This window comes from Manis javanica, chromosome 6 (genome assembly GCF_040802235.1).
Source record: "Manis javanica isolate MJ-LG chromosome 6, MJ_LKY, whole genome shotgun sequence".
NCBI lineage: Eukaryota > Metazoa > Chordata > Mammalia > Pholidota > Manidae > Manis > Manis javanica.
Window position 1 is genome coordinate 32,790,477 of NC_133161.1, and position 21,134 is coordinate 32,811,610.

The following is a 21,134-nucleotide window of genomic DNA, read 5'->3' on the forward strand; positions in this document are numbered from 1 at the left end:
ATGAACATATAAAAAACTTCATGAAGAGTGAAACTGTACATGGAATGAAATAACTTAGAAATTTCTTAAAACTTGACTTCTTTATGAATCACTTGTACTAGATATGAGAACATTGAGGAACCAAAGTCCTCATTATAGTTAGCCATTAAAAAATTTATCAAGCACAATCTGAGTAGAGTAGGAACTTCTGATATTTTACATAAGGTTCATTTAAATAATAGATTTTGGAGGAATATTATAGGACTAAATCAGCCCCCTATTTTGAGATAAAACTGAACATCCTTCATAGCTGTTCTTCATCTTGTATTTAAAAGTCTGTTTTATAATAGAGGAATGAGTATGTCTGAACACAGAATGATTAATAAATTCTCACTGTAAAATATATATGTATTTCTATCAGCTTTACCTTTGTTTATTTTCTTTTCAGTTTTTTTAAATGTAGTATCACTGTCTTTTTAATCACATACACAGGGGAAAAATAAGATTGATAAAGAGGGAAAATAAACTCACTCAGGAATCAATTATATTCAAATTTTAGAGGAATGTCAATGTATTATTCCTGAAGGTCAAATCCATTTGTGGTAAATTGCTTTGAGAGGTTCCCCAAGACAAGTGATATTCTTTCATGACTTATTTTCAGTAGCAGATCTTGACTTTCAAGCATGAATTATTTAGGTATTTTTCCAAATTTTTTTATATGTGATCAGCTTCTTCAAGACTTTTTTTCTTCCTTGATTTCTCTGGAAAGCTTTAAAAATGCTATATATTGAAAAGAAAGTATTATTATATGATGTGGTTCTTGATACAAGGAAAATGGACTATACTCTGCAAGACTGCTCTTAGATAAGGGTCAATACAGGAAACTCTGCTTACTTGTGTATCTGACATTTTTGAACATTTGCTAGATGCACAGAATTTCCATGAACAATGAGTGCATGTTGATGCAAGCAGAAGCCCCTGAATGAGAACCTGTAGTGGCAGTTCTCAAAGTGTGGGCTCTAGACAAAGTATCAGCATCACCAGGGAACTTGTTAGAAATGCAAATTCTTGGGTCCCAAATCAGACCTACTAAAATCAGAATCTTTAGGTATGGGGCATAAATCCATCTTAACAATCCCTGTAGGTATGTCTGATGCACACCACAATTTGAAAAACACTGCTCTGTATGTTATTGAACATTTTTAAATTAGAAAGAAATATTTACGGTCTAATCAACATATATTTATTTAGCACCTCCTATATGCCAAACCCTCTGGGGATACAAAAATGAGGAAGAAATGGTCCCTGCCCCCAAGGCACACACACCTACTATGTACCAAATTTTGTGTAGGCTTCCAGGAGAGTATATGAGAAGAGTAAAGCATGGTGCTGACCTCAGAAGATTGTAATACTGATGGACTGACAAAATGCATATGTGTGAAATAATGATCAAATAGGATAAATATATATATATTATATATTTCAGTATAAGTATAACATTTCAAAGAATAAAAAAAAGTGTTTTTGAGAAAGAATGTTTTTAAAATGTTATGAATAATAGAATGATAATTTTAATGTTATTATTGCTTTTAGAATAAAATGTACTAGAACTTTTCATTTATTTTCAAAACACACTGTTTTAACTAAACAGAAGTTTTTTTGCTCATTGTCTTTTAAAGATCATTAAGAAAGTTTACAGCTGACCAAAAGTGAATTGTGCTTTAATGAGAATAATCAATAATATTTCATTTTTAATAGTTGAAAGAAGAAGAAGGTATAATATTAATTACCGAATCAAGGAGCTTGGCACTCTTATTCCCAAGTCTAATGATCCGTGAGTTCAACAGTCATTTCTATAATAATGTTATGGTTTCTGTACCCCCAAAAATGCATGAGAGGGAAGAGGGAGAGGGGAGAACAAATGACTAGGAAACTAAGCAGTCATGGTAAAGATAAGGCTACTGCTGGTCTCATATTTAAATATCTATTCAAGACTGATAGTTATGAAGCATCACTGTTGTTTCTAACACTTGCCTTTTTGAGCTATAGGAAGTAAGTCTTTCTTCTCAGTTCATAGAACTCTTTTTCAATATTGGCAGATTTAGTGGTAGTATCAAGTGTTGTCTATGACACTGGGATACTCAATTTGTGGTTATAGAAATTCTTCCAGTGTAAGATTTTATGTGTACATGAAAATTGAATTGTTGGATTTTCAGAGGCTCCAAAATTCTGGAGACATGTAAGTAAAAAATGAAATTGTAAAATCATGCTAATTGAGGCCAACCAATAATTGGTTATAATAATTAAATTTGCAGCCAGATTTCAGGGTCATGGACATGAAGCCAATTAAACAAGATGAGTGAGGTTGTAAATTTCAAGGAGTAGTTGATTAATCAAAGTATCAAGTTAGAATGCTGCATGTTTCTCCAAAAACATGAACTCATGATCTCTAGCATTAATAATGACTTTAAAAATGTTTCATTCAAACTGAGAACTGGCTTCTCCAAGTACTGGCAATTATCCATTATTCAGAAACAATAATGTTTCATAAAGTATTATTTATGAAATTTAGAAATACTCTTTCCTTAAATCCACATGTGCCAATTCACTCGATCAATAATTTTTAGTAGAACAGATTGTAATATTTATCCTCATAGGGTGTATTAAGTAGAAAAGGTATCTGGAGTAGAATGGAAGAAAGAACACTGGTCAGAGAGTCTGAGAAGCTGTCTTACTGGAGGCCCTGCCAATTACTTCAAATCCTTTAAAGTCTCTCAGCACTCAACTGTCTATTAGCAGAAGAAGAGAATACCCATTTTTCTGGTAGGACTTTCTTTTTAAGACTTAAAATATAAATCGCACTTACTCAACAAACATTTGATGTAAGGCCAAGCCTCTTTGTTTGCGTATGTTTTCAATTTTTCTTTGTATATATATATATATATAAACTATACACACACAAAAATACATAAAAACACAAACAATGACTCTATTTCAATTTCTTTAAAATAAAACAAACACTTAGACAACCTAAGTATGGAGAGATTTTTTAAATGTTTACACCAAATTTTTACAATATAATTGTATCAACTTACCTTTATTAATATTTTCAATTTTTCCAAAACTTTTAATATAATTTTCTTAAAAACAGTAACTTTCTATAAATGCCTTCTTTTTTTTGCATTCATATATAATTAGTTAATGTACTTATAATTTAATTATATTATCATTATAACAATGGACATTAATTTTATCACCTCTCAATAAGTACATGTTACCACAAGGGTATCAGAAGTACCTAGGTGTATCAGAAGGTAGCCTCTGACCTCTATTGCCTACTTTGTTATGTCACAGTGGATGTCACAAAGGGAATTAATTAATCCTGAAAGTGATTAGGTAAAATTCAGTTAAAAGAGCTTCTCTTGTAACTGATAGAACTAACCCACAATCCCAGGGCACGGTTATAAGCAGATAAATGAGCCTATAAGATTGGGTTTTTAGGGAGCCAACATGGCGGCATGAGTAGGACAGTGGGAATCTCCTCCCAAAAACATATATATTTTTGAAAATACAACAAATACAACTAATCCTAAAAGAGAGACCAGAAGACACAGGACAACAGCCAGACTACATCCACACGTGCGAGAGCCCAGCGCCTGGTGAAAGGGGTAAGATATAAGCCCCGGCCCAGCAGGACCTGAGCACACCTCCCCCCAGCTCGTGGCGGGAGGGAGAGGGAGCCCAGGACTGCTAAACACCCAGCCCAGCCACCCGCACCAGAGCACAGACACAGTGCATGTGTGGAGGAATGGAAACTAGGGAAATAGGGCAGCAAGACCTCTGAGTGGGTTCCGAAGCTGATGCCCCTGTGACAAAGAAAAGTGAGTGCTTTTTGAAAGTCTTAAAGGGACAGGGACATAACAGCTGGACGGAAACAACAAATGTCACAGCCCAGTGGCTGGAAATTACAGGGAAAACTGGGCACACTAACCCCCTGGGTAACAGCTCTGAGACCCCTCATGGAGGTAAACAGCCAAACAGCCCCCCAGTACATTATCCCTCCGGGCGCTGCGAAAGCAGAGAAACAACTTAAGGCAGACCACGCACACAGAAAGGGAGATTCCTCCATTTCAGCCAGGCAAGACACAAAGACCCTGTCTACACGCAATTACCCAACACAAGCCACTAGGGGTCGCAGTTGTCCCATTAAAGAAAGGCCAGTAGCAAGTGATAAGTTTGGCCCTCCCAGCTGACAGTCAATAGCACATGTTAACATGAAAAGGCAAAAAAAATATGATCCAGACATGACTACCCCAGACAGCTTCGGCATCTGCTACATCTTCCCCTGAGAAGGAGCCTGGGGAGATAGATTTAACCAGTCTTCCTGAAATAGAATTCAAAACAAAAGTCATAACCATGCTGATGGACTTGCAGAGAAATATGCAAGAACTAAGGAAGGAGAATACAGAAATAAAACAAGCTCTGGAAGGACTTCAAAACAGAATGGATGAGATGCAAGAGACCATTAATGGACTAGAAAACAGAGAACAGGAACGCAGAGAAGCTGATGCAGAGAGAGATAAAAGGTTCTCTAGGAATGAAAGAATTCTAAGAGAGCTGAGTGACCAATCGAAAGGGAACAATATCCGCATTATAGGGGTACCAGAAGAAGAAGAGAGAGAAAAAGGGATAGAAAGTGTCTTTGAAGAAATAATTGCCGAAAACTTCCCCAAACTAGGGGAAGAAATGGCCTTTCAGACCACAGAGGTACACAGAACTTCCATGACAAGGGATCCAAGGAGGACAACACCAAGACATATAATAATTAAAATGGCAAAGATCAGACAAGGACAAAGTATTACAGGCAGCCACAGAGAAAAAAAAGGTTACCTACAAAGGAAAACCCATCAGGCTATCATCAGACTTCTCAACAGAAACCCTACAGGCCAGAAGAGAATGGCATGATATACTTAATGCAATGAAACAGAAGGGCCTCGAACCAAGACTACTGTATCCAGCACGAATATCATTTAAATATGAGGGAGGGATTAAACAATTCCCAGACAAGCAAAAGTTGAGGGAATTTGCCTCCCACAAACTACCTCTACAGGGCATCCTACAGGGACTGCTCTAGATGGGAGCACTCCTAAAAAGAGCACAGAACAAAACACCCAACATATGAAGAAGGGAGGAGGAGGAATAAGAAGGGAGAGAAATAAAGAATCATCAGACTGCGTTTATAATAGCTAAACAAGCAAGTTAAGTTAGACAGTAAGATAGTAAAGAAGCTAACCCTGAACCTTTGGTGACCACAAACTTAAAGCCTGCAATGGCAATAAGTTCATACCTCTCAATAATCACCCTAAATGTAAATGGACTGAATGCACCCATCAAAAGACGCAAAGTAATAGAATGGATAAAAAAGCAAGATCCATCCATATGCTGCTTACAAGAGACTCACCTCAAACCCAAAGACATGCACAGACTTAAAGTCAAGGGATGGAAAAAGATATTTCATGCAAACAACAGAGAGAAGAAAGCAGGTGTTGCAATTCTGGTATCAGACAAAACAGACTTCAAAATAAAGAAAGTAACAAAAGACAAAGAAGGACATTACATAATGATAAAGGGCTCAGTCCAACAAGAGGATATAACCATTATAAATAAATATGCACCCAATACAGGAGCACCAACATACCTGAAACAAATACTAATAGAACTAAAGGAGGAAGTAGAATGCTATGCATTCATTCTAGGAGACTTCAACACAACACTCACTTCAAAGGACAGATCCACCAGACAGAAAATAAGTAAGGACACAGAAGCACTGAACAACACACTAGAATAGATGGACCTAATAGACATCTACAGAACTCTACATCCAAAAGCAACAGGATACGCATTCTTCTCAAGTGCACATGGAACATTCTCCAGAAGAGACCACATACTAGGCCACAAAAAGAGCCTCAGTAAATTCCAAAAGATTGAAATCCTACCAACCAACTTTTCAGACCACAAAGGCATAAAACTAGAAATAAACTGTACAAAGAAAGCAAAAAGGCTCACAAACACATGGAGGCTTAACAACACGCTCCTAAATAATCAATGGATCAATGACCAAGTCAAAATGGAGATCCAGCAATATATGGAAACAAACAACAACAACAACACTAAGCCCCAACTACTGTGGAACACAGCAAAAGCAGTCTTAAGAGGAAAGTATATAGCAATCCAGGCATATTTAAAAAAGGAAGAACAAACCCAAATGAATGGTCTAATGTCACAGTTATCGAAATTGGAAAAAGAAGAACAAGTGAGGCCTAAGGTCAGCAGAAGGAGGGCATAATAAAGATCAGAGAAGAAATAAATAAAATTGAGAAGAATAAAACAATAGCAAAAATCAATGAAACCAAGAGCTGGTTCTTTGAGAAAATAAGCAAAATAGATAAGCCTCTAGCCAGACTTATTAAGAGGAAAAGAGAGTCAACACACATCAACAGTATCAGAAATGAGGAAGGAAAAATCATAACGGACCCCACAGAAATACAAACAATTATTAGAGAGTACTATGAAAACCTATATGCTAACAAGCTGGGAAACCTAGGAGAAATGGACAACTTCCTAGAAAAATACAACCTTCCAAGACTGACCCAGAAAGAAACAGAAAATCTAAACAGACCAATTAGCAGCAACAAAATTGAAGCGGTAATCAAAAAACTACCAAAGAACAAAACCCCCGGGCCAGATGGATTCACCTCGGAATTTTATCAGACATACAGGGAAGACATAATACCCATTCTCCTTAAAGTTTTCCAAAAAATAGAAGAGGAGGGGATAGTCCCAAACTCATTCTATGAACCTAACATCACCCTAATACAAAAACCAGACAAAGACCCCACCAAAAAAGAAAACTACATACCAATATCCCTGATGAACGTAGATGCAAAAATACTCAACAAAATATTAGCAAACCGAATTCAAAAATACATCAAAAGGATCATACACCATGAACAAGTGGGATTCATCCCAGGGATGAAGGATGGTACAACATTCGAAAGTCCATCAACATCATCCACCACATCAACAAAAAGAAAGACAAAAACCACATGATCATCTCCATAGATGCTGAAAAAGCATCTGACAAATTTCAACATCCATTCATGATAAAAACTCTCAGCAAAATGGGAATAGAGGGCAAGTACCTCAACATAATGAAGGCCATCTATGATAAACCCACAGCCAACATCATACTGAACAGCGAGAAGCTGAAAGCTTTTGCTCTGAGATGGGGATCTAGACAGGGATGACCACTCTCCCCACTGTTATTTAACATGGTACTGGAGGTCCTAGCCACGGCAATCAGACAAAACAAAGAAATACAAGGAATCCAGATTGGTAAAGAAGAAGTTAAACTGTCACTATTTGCAGATGATATGATACTATACATAAAAAAACCCTAAAGACTCCACCCCAAATCTACTAGAACTGATATCGGAATACAGCAAAGTTGCAAGATACAAAATCAGCACACAGAAATCTGTGGCTTTCCTATACACTAACAATGAACCAACAGAAAGAGAAATCAGGAAAACAACTCATTCACAATTGCATCAAAAAAAAATACCTAGGAATAAACCTAACCAAAGAAGTGAAAGACTTATACTCTGAAAGCTACAAGTCACTCTTAAGAGAAATTAAAGGGGACACTAACAGATGGAAACATCCCATGCTCATGGCTAGGAAGAATTAATATCGTCAAAATGGCCACCCTGCCCAAAGCAATGTACAGATTTGATGCAATCCCTATGAAACTACCAGCAACATTCTTCAATGAACTGGAATAAATAATTCAAAAATTCATATGGAAACACCAAAGACCCCGAATAGCCAAAGCAATCCTGAGAAAGAAGAATAAAGTAGGGGGGATCTCACTCCCCAACTTCAAGCTCTACTATAAAGCCATAGTAATCAAGACAATTTGGTACTGGCACAAGAACAGAGCTACAGACCAATGGAGCAGACTAGAGAATCCAGACATTAACCCAGACATATACGGTCAATTAATATTTGATAAAGGAGCCATGGACATACAATGGCGAAATGACAGTCTCTTCAACAGATGGTGCTGGCAAAACTGGACAGCTACATGTAGGAGAATGAAACTGGACCATTGCCAACCCCATATACAAAAGTAAACTCAAAATGGATCATAGACCTTAATGTAAGTCATGAAACCATAAAACTCTTAGAAAAAAACATAGGCAAAAACCTCTTAGACATAAACATGAGTGACCTCTTCTTGAACATATCTCCCCGGGCAAGGAAAACAACAGCAAAAATGAACAAGTGGGACTATATTAAGCTGAAAAGCTTCTGTACAGCAAAAGACACCATCAATAGAACAAAAAGGAACCCTACAGTATGGGAGAATATATTCGTAAATGACAGATCTGATAAAGGCTTGACATCCAGAATATATAAAGAGCTCACACGCCTCAACAAACAAAAAACAAATAACCTAATTACAAAATGGGCAGCAGACCGGAACAGACAGTTCTCTAAAAAAGAAATACAGATGGCCAACAGACACATGAAAAGATGCTCCAAATCGCTAATTATCAGAGAAATGCAAATTAAAACCACAATGAGGTATCACCTCACACCAGTAAGGATGGCTGCCATCCAAAAGACAAAAAACAACAAATGTTGGCGAGGCTGTGGAGAAAGGGGAACCCTCCTACACTGCTGGTGGGAATGTAAATTAGTTCAACCATTGTGGAAAGCAGTATGGAGGTACATCAAAATGCTCAAAACAGACTTACCATTTGACCTAGGAATTTCACTCCTAGGAATTTACCCTAAGAACGCAGCAATCAAGTTTGAGAAAGACAGATGCACCCCTATGTTTATCGCAGCACTATTTACAATAGCCAAGAATTGGAAGCAACCTAAATGTCCATCGATAGATGAATGGATAAAGAAGATGTGGTACATATACACAATGGAATACTACTCAACCATAAGAAAAAGGCAAATCCTACCATTTGCAGCAACATGGATGGAGCTGGAGGGTATTATGCTCAGCGAAATAAGCCAAGCAGAGAAAGAGAAATACCAAATGATTTCACTCCTCTGTGGAGTATAAGAACAAAGGAAAACCTGAAGGAACAAAACAGCAGCAGAATCACAGAACCCAAGAATGGACTAACAGTTACCAAAGGGAAAAAGACTGGGGAGAATGGGAGGGTAGGGAGGGATAAGGGCGGGGGAAGAAGAAAGGGGGTATTAAGATTAGCATGCACTGGGGGGTGGGAGAAAGGGGAGGGCTGTGCAACACAGAGAAGACAAGTAGTGATTCTACAACATTTTGCTATGCTGATGGACAGTGACTGTAAAGGGGTTTATAGGGGGGACCTGGTATAGGGGAGAGCCTAGTAAACATAATATTCATCATGTAAGTGTAGATTAATGATAACAAATAAAAAAAAAGCAGTTCCTGTGTGGTGACCTCCAATGAGTTCTACACAATGGTATAAAGGGCATATAAAAGTGTAGGCAAAGGGTCTGTTTGTGTTTATACAGAGGATTAAAGCCTAATTTGCTACCCCAAAAATGAACTAAGATACGATATGAAAAAGAACTTCCAACATCAGCATTCTCGGGAAGACTCATGCCAGAAGATGATCATCCAAAAACCCCAACAAAGATCCACGCGCTGCTCCAGGTGTAGATGCACTCATCCCACCTGTTCCTGGACTTGCCATGGGAATGAAGAAGGAGATATCTAAGCTGGCCTGTGCATACAGCAAAACAACAAATTTGACTGGATCTATACTGTTGGAACTCAACCAAGAATTAGGAGAAGTGCAAATTGTAGCGCTCCAAAATCTTACAACTACAGACAATCTACTGTTAAAAGAACATATGGGATGTGAACAGTCCCCAGGAATGGGTTGTTTTAATTTGTCTGATTTCTCTCAGACTGTTCAAGTTCAGTTGGACAATATCCACCATACCATAGATAAGTTTTCACAAATGCCTATGGTGCCTAACTGGTTTTCTTGGTTTCACTGGAGATGGCTGGTAATTATAGGTATGCTTTGGTTATGTAACTGTACTCCTATTATGTTAATGTGTGTGTGCAATTTAATTAGTAGTTTAAAACATATACATGCTTATGTTACTCTACAAGAAGATATGTCAAAGAAATAATCAATCTTCCCATCTTTTCTTCCACCTGCTACTTCTATAGCTTTTCTTCTTCCTTCCTAATTACATCCCCTAAATAGAATTCATGCCTCATATCGAATTTACCGTGTATCACAGTTCTTCCAAGTGGTAAAGATACCTCAAGACAAATGCTAGGCATAGAAGCCACAGGGCATAAATATGCAAAGAAGCAAAAAACTAACCTTTTCAAGCAATAAGGCTTCTCTCTCACTTACCAAGTTTACATTTCCCTGTATGGCCCCGGAAGATGACTGGTTAGCCAGAGACGGGTAAGATTCCTCAAGAGAGGAACAACCTAAGACAGGCACAGTCGCAGGGGGGCCATCAGGAGAGAAATTGGGGATCAACAGAGGTAAAACTTAGAACCTCTCCCCCCCTGTTCTGAGAGAAATCTCCTGCATCCGTGGATGTTTTATTGCCCTTGTCTAGCTTGGATTAATACATAGTCTACAGGCACACACCTGATCATCTACATTTGTTCTCTTACAACACTAAACTATGTTCTCTACCTTTATCTTACATCTACCTACCACTTCAGCATTTTATTAAAAATAATAATAATAGAGAAATGTGGTATTCACATATAAATCAAGTATAAAAATCAAACAAATATTCATATTTGAACTGATTGTTTATAGTTCATAATGCATGATCAAAACCAAAAGTTTCTGTGAAGACTGCCCTTGTACTGTTCTCCATGTAACTTATTCACTATGTAAGAATTTGTTCTCCATGTAAGAACTTCAGAAGATTGGAGACTGATGAAAATTAGGCTTGGGGTGGATTAATGATTGAGCATTGAGCATTGACTCCCCTATACAACTATTTCATCAATAAATAGGAGAGATGCCCTCACAAAAAAAAAAAAGGTACACACTTCCCATTGTAAAATAAATAAGTAACTGGGATGTAATGTATAGCATAAGGAATATAGTCAAAATATTGTAACAACTTGGTATGGTAATAGCTGGTACCTAGAATTATCATGTATATAAATGTTGAATCACTGTGTTGTATAACTGAAACTAATGTAATACTGTGTGTCAACTACCCTTCAATGAAAAATAATTATCTAAAAAAAAAAAAAAGATTGGGTTTTTAAGCCTAAGTGAGCATCTTCAGATGTCACCATGCCTGTAAGGCACCAATTGTATTTTTGAGTTTTTATTTAAAAAGTCAAATATGTATGAGAATAATGTACTAATTTTAAAGCTTATGTGAGGGTTATTGTTAGTCTATATTTTTATAGAAGCTGGATAATAAAAAGTCTCCTTTCTAGATCCCAGTCATTGTCTAGAAAAGAAGATGGCAAACTTTTCCTGTAAAGGGTCAAATAGTTTGTGGACCATATAGTCTTGGTTGCAATTTTTTACTCTGCCATTGTAGCATGAGAGCAGACATAGGCAATGTGTACATGAATGAGCATGACTATATCCAATGACACTATATTGACAAAAACAGACAACGGACTATAGTTTGCCTGCCCCTGTCTAGAAATGGAAAACCAATTAATCATAGAATCGTATCTGAAAAGGACCATAAACGAGAAAACCACACTGTAAGCATACTTAAGTGTCTGTTCTTTATGGATTTCAGAAAGGAGAATTATTTATTTTAATTGCATTATGTTATATGTAGGTAAATTATATTTATTTTGGGTCTAACTGAAAACACATTAATTAGTGCCTAGGTGTATCAGAAGGTAGCCTATGACCTCTAGGTCATAGAAGGTACTTCTTTGTTGATCCCTTCACATAACAAGGCAGAAAAGCCACTTCACTGCCAGCCATGGTGCTTCAGACATCCAATACCAGTTCTACTTCAACATATCCCTTGGCCACTGTGGCCTTGTGTGTTCCTCTCGTGTCCCTCTTCGGGGCTCACCAGTGTAAGTCCCTTGGTTGAATCCAGAATGTAGCTTTTTTAAATGGCTCTGAGAAGTAAAGTCTTGATCCATGGGCCTAAGAGCAGCCACTTCCTCTATGGCATTATTCTGGATGCATTTGTTAAATTTCCAGGTGCTACTATGAATAATTTAAAAGTTAGAAGAAATTGAATTTAGTGGGGAAAGAGTATGGGATAAAATAGAGGAGGCAAGTTCAGAGAAATGTTATTACACTCTGACACACTTCAGAGAAATGTCATTACCATGTTGTGGCAATGGTAAAGTTAACAAAAAGTGAATCTAAAAAGATCAAACAAAATTTCAGTTTGAGTTTAGTAAGTTTCAGTCTAATTTTTGAGTAAGTGACTGCAACCATTAAAATGAATAAGATCAGTTCCTCTTTTAAAAACTTTTGTTTTTCTACTATTTTATTTCTGAAATAGATGACAGGTTTTTTTTTTTACTAAATTGATGTGGTCTTTTTTCTTCCACTGTAGTTAGAGCTTCTTGCTTTTGTGTAAGAATGGTAGTTGAAGTACTGCATGAGACTTAACAAGACTTTCTAAATCAGAAGTCATAAAATGTCAATGGAAGCAAGAAAAATCAAACACGTCACTGTGTCTTGCTTCTTCCTCTTCTATTTTTTAATGCTTGTGAGTGGGTGGAGCTCCTACAGTGACAGCAGCAGATCATGCCTTTCCCATGCTTTGGCCTGGCCACACTTATACTCCAATGTATGCATTTTTATTACCTGCTTTAGCCCTGAATGCATTCAAACTTTTAACTCTCCCCACCAAATTTTAAGTTCTTTAAGGAGAATTGTTTTGTAGATAATGAAAAGCCAGTATCAACATTCATTGCTTAGGCATGGCTTTTTATTTGTTAATATTATATATGTTTTTAATGCCTAGCTGCTTAAAATTACCTTGGAAGAGAGGTAAACACCTCAATACATTTGAAAAATGTTTTAACGTATATTAAAATGGCTTGAAGATAGAGCGAGCTTTTTAAATTTCAGTGCAAATGACGTCAGGTTGAAATTGTAGGGAGACCTATTGTGTGGTCTCTACCACCATTTTGAAGGTTTTCTTAGAGCTAAATAAATAGTACCTTAAACTTCAAAGTTGACTAGCATTATCCTTCTCATCTTATTCCTCCATCCTTCAAGGTTTTCTTCCCATGAGAAGAAATGAAACACACTTAGGGCCGTAATAGGCTCCTGCCACTGCTTAAAGTTTTAATTCAGGAGTTCACGTTTCAGTTTACAGATATCTTCTTGGTTTAATGACAGAAGCAGCCTCTGTTTCCTAGCCTTCCCACCACCAGATAAATCACTATGAATGGGCTAAGACCAACACCTGTTATAGCCCTGGAGCCCTGACAAAGCATTTCAAACTGAGACAGACACTGGTAATGTTTGTATATAAAAATATTCATTTCAGTGGAAGACAGCTTATCCAGGCCTACTAAGCATTTTCATCTGCTAGTAGAAAAACATATCTTCTTTTAATTTGTTGCAGCTAATGGAATTGCCATCTAATCTGGACTTCCAGTGAGACATATGCAAGTCAGATTTTTCATAAGCTATATTTTCCCACTTCAGATCACTTAATAAATATATACATTATTAAGTTCAATATATTTCATATAGCTCACATAAACTAAAAATATATGCAATATAGTCTTTAAAATATTTCTCTGCATGCTTACTTACATGCTTACTTTCAGCATTATTTTTTTTAATCTCATGATTCTAAATAAAGAATTCATCAAGTTTTTCAACAGCTCTGATTAACTTTTAGCAATTAATATGGCCTCATTTGCAACATGTATTATCAGTTCTCATACAGTATTAAGTTCATTGATGTATGTTTTCAGATGGTAAAATCAGTAGTCTATTCTGTTATTACAGATTCATCATTTCTTCTGTCTTAAAAATATTTTAATAAAATGCTTTTTCAATGTTACAGCCTGAAAGATTATCTGGTAATATTTAATTGTATTTACTTACCTTAAATTTATTTAAAAATGGGTATCCAGTTTATTAAGAAAATACTGGTGCTTTTTGTACAGAAAAAATTGCCTAATGATTCCAGAAAGTTTTGCTCTATTGAATAGAGGGATGTTGCTAAACTCTGATTTGTATCACAATCACTTAGGAGCACCATTCAGGAGGGGCCTTATTTTTTTTCTTAGAAGCAAAAAAGCAACCTTATTAGAAAGTAGGTTAAAAGATTGGTACATTTGAAATGATCTTAAAAAATTTAGGCTTAAGTCCTCAGTAATGTACATTTCCTAGTTCATTAATGCAGAAATACTGCACATAGATTTTAATCTCAGAGTTAATAATAAAAGCAATTTTCACTAAAAATATAAAAACTGTAATGGTAGAATCATGATATTGCATTTAGCTCTCCCACAAAAAAGCCACTTTATTACTTTCTTTTGACACTTATTTTCATTCTGGGATTAATTTTACTATATAAGGGCTTCTTAACTATTCTATTAAAATTTCTATTCAGAAGCAATAATATCTAAGAGTGAATAATAGTCATGTAAATCATTATTTCATATTAATGTAAAAGATTTTGTAAGTTCTTATGAATTCTGCTGACACGCACAATTGTGAAAAGGTTATCTCTCCATTCTACAGTGATATGCGCTGGAACAAAGGAACCATTCTAAAAGCATCAGTGGAGTACATCAAGTGGCTACAAAAAGAACAACAGAGAGCCCGAGAATTAGAACACAGACAGAAGAAATTAGAGCAGGCTAACAGGCGGCTTCTACTCCGCATTCAGGTTTTTATAAGAATGTTGCCATGAGCCCCATAGCTTATGTATGACTTACCTGTCATCAGTTTTATTCATTAATCTCATATATTTTTTTCCTATTAACAATTATTTTTCCTCCTGAGGATAGTTGTATTGCCTTTTAGATGCTTATGAATTGGGTTGTTTCAATTAGATTTTGATTAGAAGTCCAACACCAAGATGGCTTTCAAAATACGTAATGAATCACAACAACTAATTGCAAAATGCAGAAAACAGAGCTAGTCTTATAAATTCACAATATTATCCCAGCCAAAATAATAAGTAGAACATTTGTTTCTCTAGATATTATTGGACACTAAATTCTCCCCTCCCCTTTTTATTTCATTAATAATATTGCTATGGATTTCATTGCCTGAAGGCATATTGTGCCAATTTATATTAAGTGACTCATCTGTTATGTGACACAAAATATCAAAATATGGGTTTTCATAACTCTCAAGACTTTTTTTATGTAGGCATGCTTATTGCCAGGTAAAACACTTACTCTGTTTCCATGAAATGGTCCTATACTGAGAAATTAATCAGGAGGAAAAATGGAAGATTTTTCACTATCTCCAAATGGCTGTACCATAGTCTGAGCCACCATAGGACCATTATATGTCATGTATTCCTTTAAACAGCAATGGGAGGAGAATTTTTTTTTATCTGAAGATTGTTTTTCAGGTATTAGAAATATACTGCATCCCATTATTTGCATAGAATATTTATAAAATTCAGTACCCTTCATTTTGAATGCTTGTTAACATTTTGGTTCTGTTTCTGGTTCATTTTCTAGAGTTAAGTCCACTTCCAAAGTCCTAATTTATTCTTGTTTGAAATTGCAGGAACTAGAAATACAAGCTCGTGCTCATGGTCTGCCAACCCTGGCTTCCCTTGGCACTGTTGACTTAGGTGCTCACGTCACCAAGCAGCAGACTCATCCTGAGCAGAATTCAGTGGACTATTGCCAACAACTGGCTCTGTCTCAGGGGACAAGCCCTGAGCTCTATGATCAAGCTATGGCCTTCTCTGATCCTTTGTCACACTTCACAGATTTATCATTTAGTGCTGCTTTGAAAGAGGAACAAAGACTGGATGACATGCTACTGGATGACACAGTATCTCCATTTGGATCAGATCCTCTGTTATCTGCCACTTCCCCTGCAGTTTCCAAAGAGAGCAGTAGGAGAAGTAGTTTTAGCTCAGATGACAACGATGAGTTATAAAAACTAAACAGGCTGAATTCATCAACCAGGAAGCACTTCCATGCTGGTGCTAATGCAGTTATGTTCTGTGTTTCATAAATTGCTTTGGCTTATTTCTTCTGAAAGGAATATATTGTTCATGAAAAACTGACTAATCAGAAACAACAGAAGAATTCATAGGAAGAAGAAACATGGTGTTGAATTACAGAGGACTAAAAAAGATGTTTTCCTTTTTGGGTGCCGAGTCTGAATCTACTTAAATTTTGTTTTCCTGAAAAGAGGTACAACAAAGGAAAGAGCTCTAATGGTGTTTGAAATGTAGCAACTTGGTGATGTGCTACTGTTGGAACCAACAGACTGCAAAGAATAGACACTGAAATAAACAAACCTTTTCTTAGTTATTCACTTCCATCTCCTTCCTAGTCAGCTCTTAAAATATTAATTTTCAAGAATCAAGATCAACAGACGTGGTGGCTCATTGCCATTCTCAACTGTCGGATGGGGCATATTGTCCAGAATTCAAGCCTTACAGGGGAAATAATTTAAAAGTTATGTCACTTGTAATTGGAAAGTAAATCTATAATAAACATTAGCATTTTCCACAATAAAGTACATAAAATTTATAAAAACTTTGATTTCTAAAATTAGACCCTGATTCCTTTAGTCAGTTCAATTGTACTAATTCTTAAAAGCCTCTTTGTACAGTTGTGGGACACGATCAGATCAGAAAAAGGAACACTGAATACTTTCCTCAAGAATACAGGCTAGAACTTTATCCCTTCGCACAAGCATACAGTCACACACAGGTGCACGTTGCAGGTAGTATGTGTTCTCTTTTTTCCTTCACTCTTTTGATTTTCTAATAAGCATTAGAAATCACATTCCAAACCCTCTTTTCTTCATCAAGAAGAAATATTGGATACTCAATTTCAGTAAGTAAAATGCAAAAAAGTCCCCCTACTAGGGTCATTTATTGGGTATTTAAAATTGATCTCTATCTCCAAAATTTGATGTAAATTAATTGATACAGTTTTGCCCCAAATTGGCAAAATATTGAAAATAGAATTTCTAACTGACAAAATCATTAGTAAAACAGAAACTCTTGCTGCATGCAGCTCTGAGTGGAAGATAATAGTTCTCTTTGCATTAAATATTCAAGAGTATCCTATGAACTTTACTAGCTTTGTTAACATATATTAAGAGTATTTATATCTGCAATGCTTTACTCAAAATTTTCTCTTTTGAGCTTGTTTTAGGATTGGGAATTGACTTACCAAACATGTTGCTCTGTGCTGGACCTCCACAAGTGATCATCTAATCAATGGAGGGATACTAAAAATGCAATGGGTCCTTCAAAAATGTAGAACAAATGAACTAGATATGGTCTTATTCCTCAGATAGTTAACAAAACTACATGAGAAAGAGCAGCAAAAGATAGAAGACATACAAAATTAGTCTACATGGTGCAGCCTAATTGTAAATACAGAAGGTCAGAGAAAATGAAAATAAATGCAGGTAGTAGAATCACAAAAGTCTATGGAAACAGCAGAATTTAACTTTAAAAACATAAATTTGGTGAAGGGGAGGGAATATGGGGGAATAATTTCAATCAAATGATATAAGTGAGAGTCAGGGAAGTGTCTTCCAGGGGCATTCATTAGAAAGATCTGGCCATCCTAGAAGATGCCTACTGGGGAGTCCTTGAAAATAACATTAACAACAGGTTGTAGAAGCCCTTGAAAGCTAGGGTGAAATGGTATAGTAGAAATAGAATTTTTTACAAGGAGAGAGAAACCTAAAAATTAAGTACCACTGTACATTACTAAATTGATTGAGCTTTAATCTTTCATGAATATTAACTTTGAAATAAGTTTCAAAAGGATGTTTTGGGTATTACATGGAAAATACGTCATCACACAATTTGAGACTCTCATGTTAATAAAAATAGGAAAATGCTGAAGTCTTACAGTATAATAATTGTCTCAGGCTTAACTTAGCATTAGCTCAAAGTTTGGAGAATTAACACAATTTTCATTGTTTGACATACAAAAAAATAATTTTTCATTTGTAGGATTAGTCATTAAAGCCAGATAGATAAGTTCATCTGAAATATGCCATGTGAAAGGGAGTAATAAGATATATTTCCTCAAGAATTTTTGAGAGAACATTGTATTCTTTTAACTTCCTGACAAAATGCCACTTGATTATCTGAATAGTTAATTTAACATCGAAAATCATAGAGGATTATATGACATCATATCTGTTAACAGATGGCATTGTAGTTCTGTCTCTTTCAAGAGTTAAGTGCTTAGTTAATGTCACGTATAATGATGGAGGAGGGATTCCTTGTTATCAGAATATCATTATCCCAACCCCAGTAGTGATGAGGTTGCATAAGAAAGTACAAGTGTACTAAACACCAGTCTATACACTGAGGAAGCTGTTTACTTATAAAGTAGATGACTTTCAAACATCCCCAGTTTTATATATATATATATACACATATGTATAATATATATGCATATATTATACACACATATATATTATATACACATATATTATATATGCATATATTATATATACATATATATATAATATAATAATATATATATACACACACACACATATGTATAATATATATGCATATATGCACACCGTTATATACCTATATATTTATGGGTCAGTTTCTCTGTGATTGTTGGTGGTGTAAATATGTGACATTAACATTTTTAAATGATACACATAAATATCCAAGTAAGAATAATATAAATTCAAAAGCAAAATATTTGAGTATCAGAATCAAGGGAGATCCTTAGGAAAATTGAAGGATGTCTGGAATATTTATGCAGAAATGAGACTTATGACAGTAAAAGGAATATTGGTTATCAAATAATTTTGTCACAAAAAGCATCATCTATCACTAAACTATTGATGCACAATTAACTGAACTTTGTTCATTCAAGGAATTGATACATAATGCAATTATAACAAAAACTTTGTTAAAAATAAGATAGAATAATTTTATTTTCATTATTTTAGTAATCTTTTCAAGATAATGTCCCATCCAATATTTTTTCTCTGTTAAAACATTGGCCACCTTTTTTGTGGATTTATATTAAGCAGCCTTTCTTACTGTTAATTATCTTAAAATAATGAGAGGTTTTATGAGTAGATATAGCTGTTCACAATTTTTTTTGTCCTTTCTTCTTGAATTTTCCCACAACTGGAGAATATATATATACATATACGTATGTACAGATCATGTTTCCTCAGTTCGTAGATGTGATATTAGTGACTGTAGCCTTCTTTATGTGGCTACAAAAGCTCTAAATAATAAATAGCTAGATGATCTGGGACATTGAGCTACAGCCTTCCTCCTCCTTTTTTAACTCATTTTTTTTCCCCACACATGACTAAATAAAATATTTAATAGTCCTTTTTAAAAATTAGATATGAGTTTCTTCATTTGGCATGCTCATTTCCCTTTGTGTCAAGAGAGAAATTAGATTTTACAACAGAAAAAAGAATATATTTTTTCTTTGTTTTGATAGATTGAGTCATATTGGGATTTTCTCTTAATTCAAGGTATCATGAAAATATTTTTTTACTGTTCTGATACTGTGGACTTTTGATATTTATATAAATAAATAAGTGTTTCAATGTTTTTATAGTATTTCTAGGCTGATATTTAATGACCTGATATATGATTTAGATGAAAACTGGAATCAATTAGCCATTTTCCTGTGTTATCAGCACTAGATCAAACATCTGGGTTTCTTGAAAATACCTGAAGGATTGAATTCTGTTTGCCTGAGTACTGATAATGCCTCAGCCTATACGTGCTACATGTATACAATTACATCTTTTGCCTGCCCAGCGCCCTGAATGTTGATAAGTATAAGATGTCAATTTGAGTTCGTGTAAGTTACATATACAGAGATTTCATTACATTTACTTAAGAAATACTATACACATTGTGTTGCTGATCTAATGTGTCACATCACCTTCCTATAATCATTATTCATTGCATATAACAATATTTTATCATTTGTATGATTTTTTATTTGTAAACAAAGAAGTTATTCAAAAACATAAAAATAGTTAAAATATATGAAAATAGTTTTCTTAGAATTTTTCTGTGCTACACTGTTTTTTCCTGTGGGGTTCACAGGGAATTTGAGTACATAGGAGATTATCAGAAAATAGTTATTTTGATTAAATGAAAACTCCTACTGGATTCAAACAATTCAATGATGAAATAGTATTATCTGCTACTTTATATACAAAAGGGAACTTTTTATCTTCTTGTAAAAGGGATTTGTGTGTGTATTTCTACATATCCAAATGATTTCTATTGTGTTTTCTACTGATGAAATCTTCAGTAAAATGTCTTTTTCCTACATTTGTCCAAAAGGCTCCACGAATAAAGTTAAAGACTTTTCTGTTTGAAATGCTACTTCTCCCATTCCTGTCATACCATTTTATTTTTTAAAATCTGTATTTTCAACTTTGATTTTTCCACAGAAATAAGTTTTATGTGTTATTTAAAGCTGGTGGTTACATATAACAGATAAAATATAGAAAATATGTAAAAGAAAAGGGAGATTATTATCTTGCTGAATTACATACAATAAGAAAGTTACATATTCTTCTTTAATACATAATTACTAAAGTTTAAAAGCTAACTAAATTCAAGAATCTTATCTAACAGCATTGCAGTTGCTTATGACATACAAGGCTAAAATTAGTTCAGTTATTTAATCTTAATAATAACAATGTAGTTAAAAATCTTAACTTTAGTACTGTTTTATATGTATGAATAGTTGAAGTAACATTCCTGTAATTCTATTCTAACATTGGTTAGATCCAGAGAACATTGTTAGTGTGATAAGACTGTAGAATTTGTAATTATTGCTATTTTTCATTTTTAATAACAAAGTAATGTGTCTTGCTTTCTAAGAAAATGAAGAACACTAGTATACTTTAATACATACATGAATATATGCACACTCTTAAAAATTG

The 21,134-nt window shown here is 34.9% G+C and overlaps 1 protein-coding gene across 7 annotated transcripts in view; it reads left to right on the forward strand.

Annotated features, from left to right (window-relative positions):
* The window catches only part of TFEC (transcription factor EC), a 629,038-nt gene extending 610,387 nt beyond the window's left edge, over window positions 1-18,651 (forward strand). For all 7 annotated transcript variants that reach the window (XM_073238555.1, XM_073238556.1, XM_073238557.1 and 4 more), the window contains 3 exons: window positions 1,738-1,813; window positions 14,748-14,895; window positions 15,753-18,651. In XM_073238555.1, coding sequence (XP_073094656.1) covers window positions 1,738-1,813; window positions 14,748-14,895; window positions 15,753-16,133 — 605 coding nt within the window. In that variant the 3' untranslated portion in view covers window positions 16,134-18,651. The remainder of the gene's footprint in view (window positions 1-1,737; window positions 1,814-14,747; window positions 14,896-15,752) is intronic.
* Window positions 18,652-21,134: the final 2,483 nt, after the last annotated feature.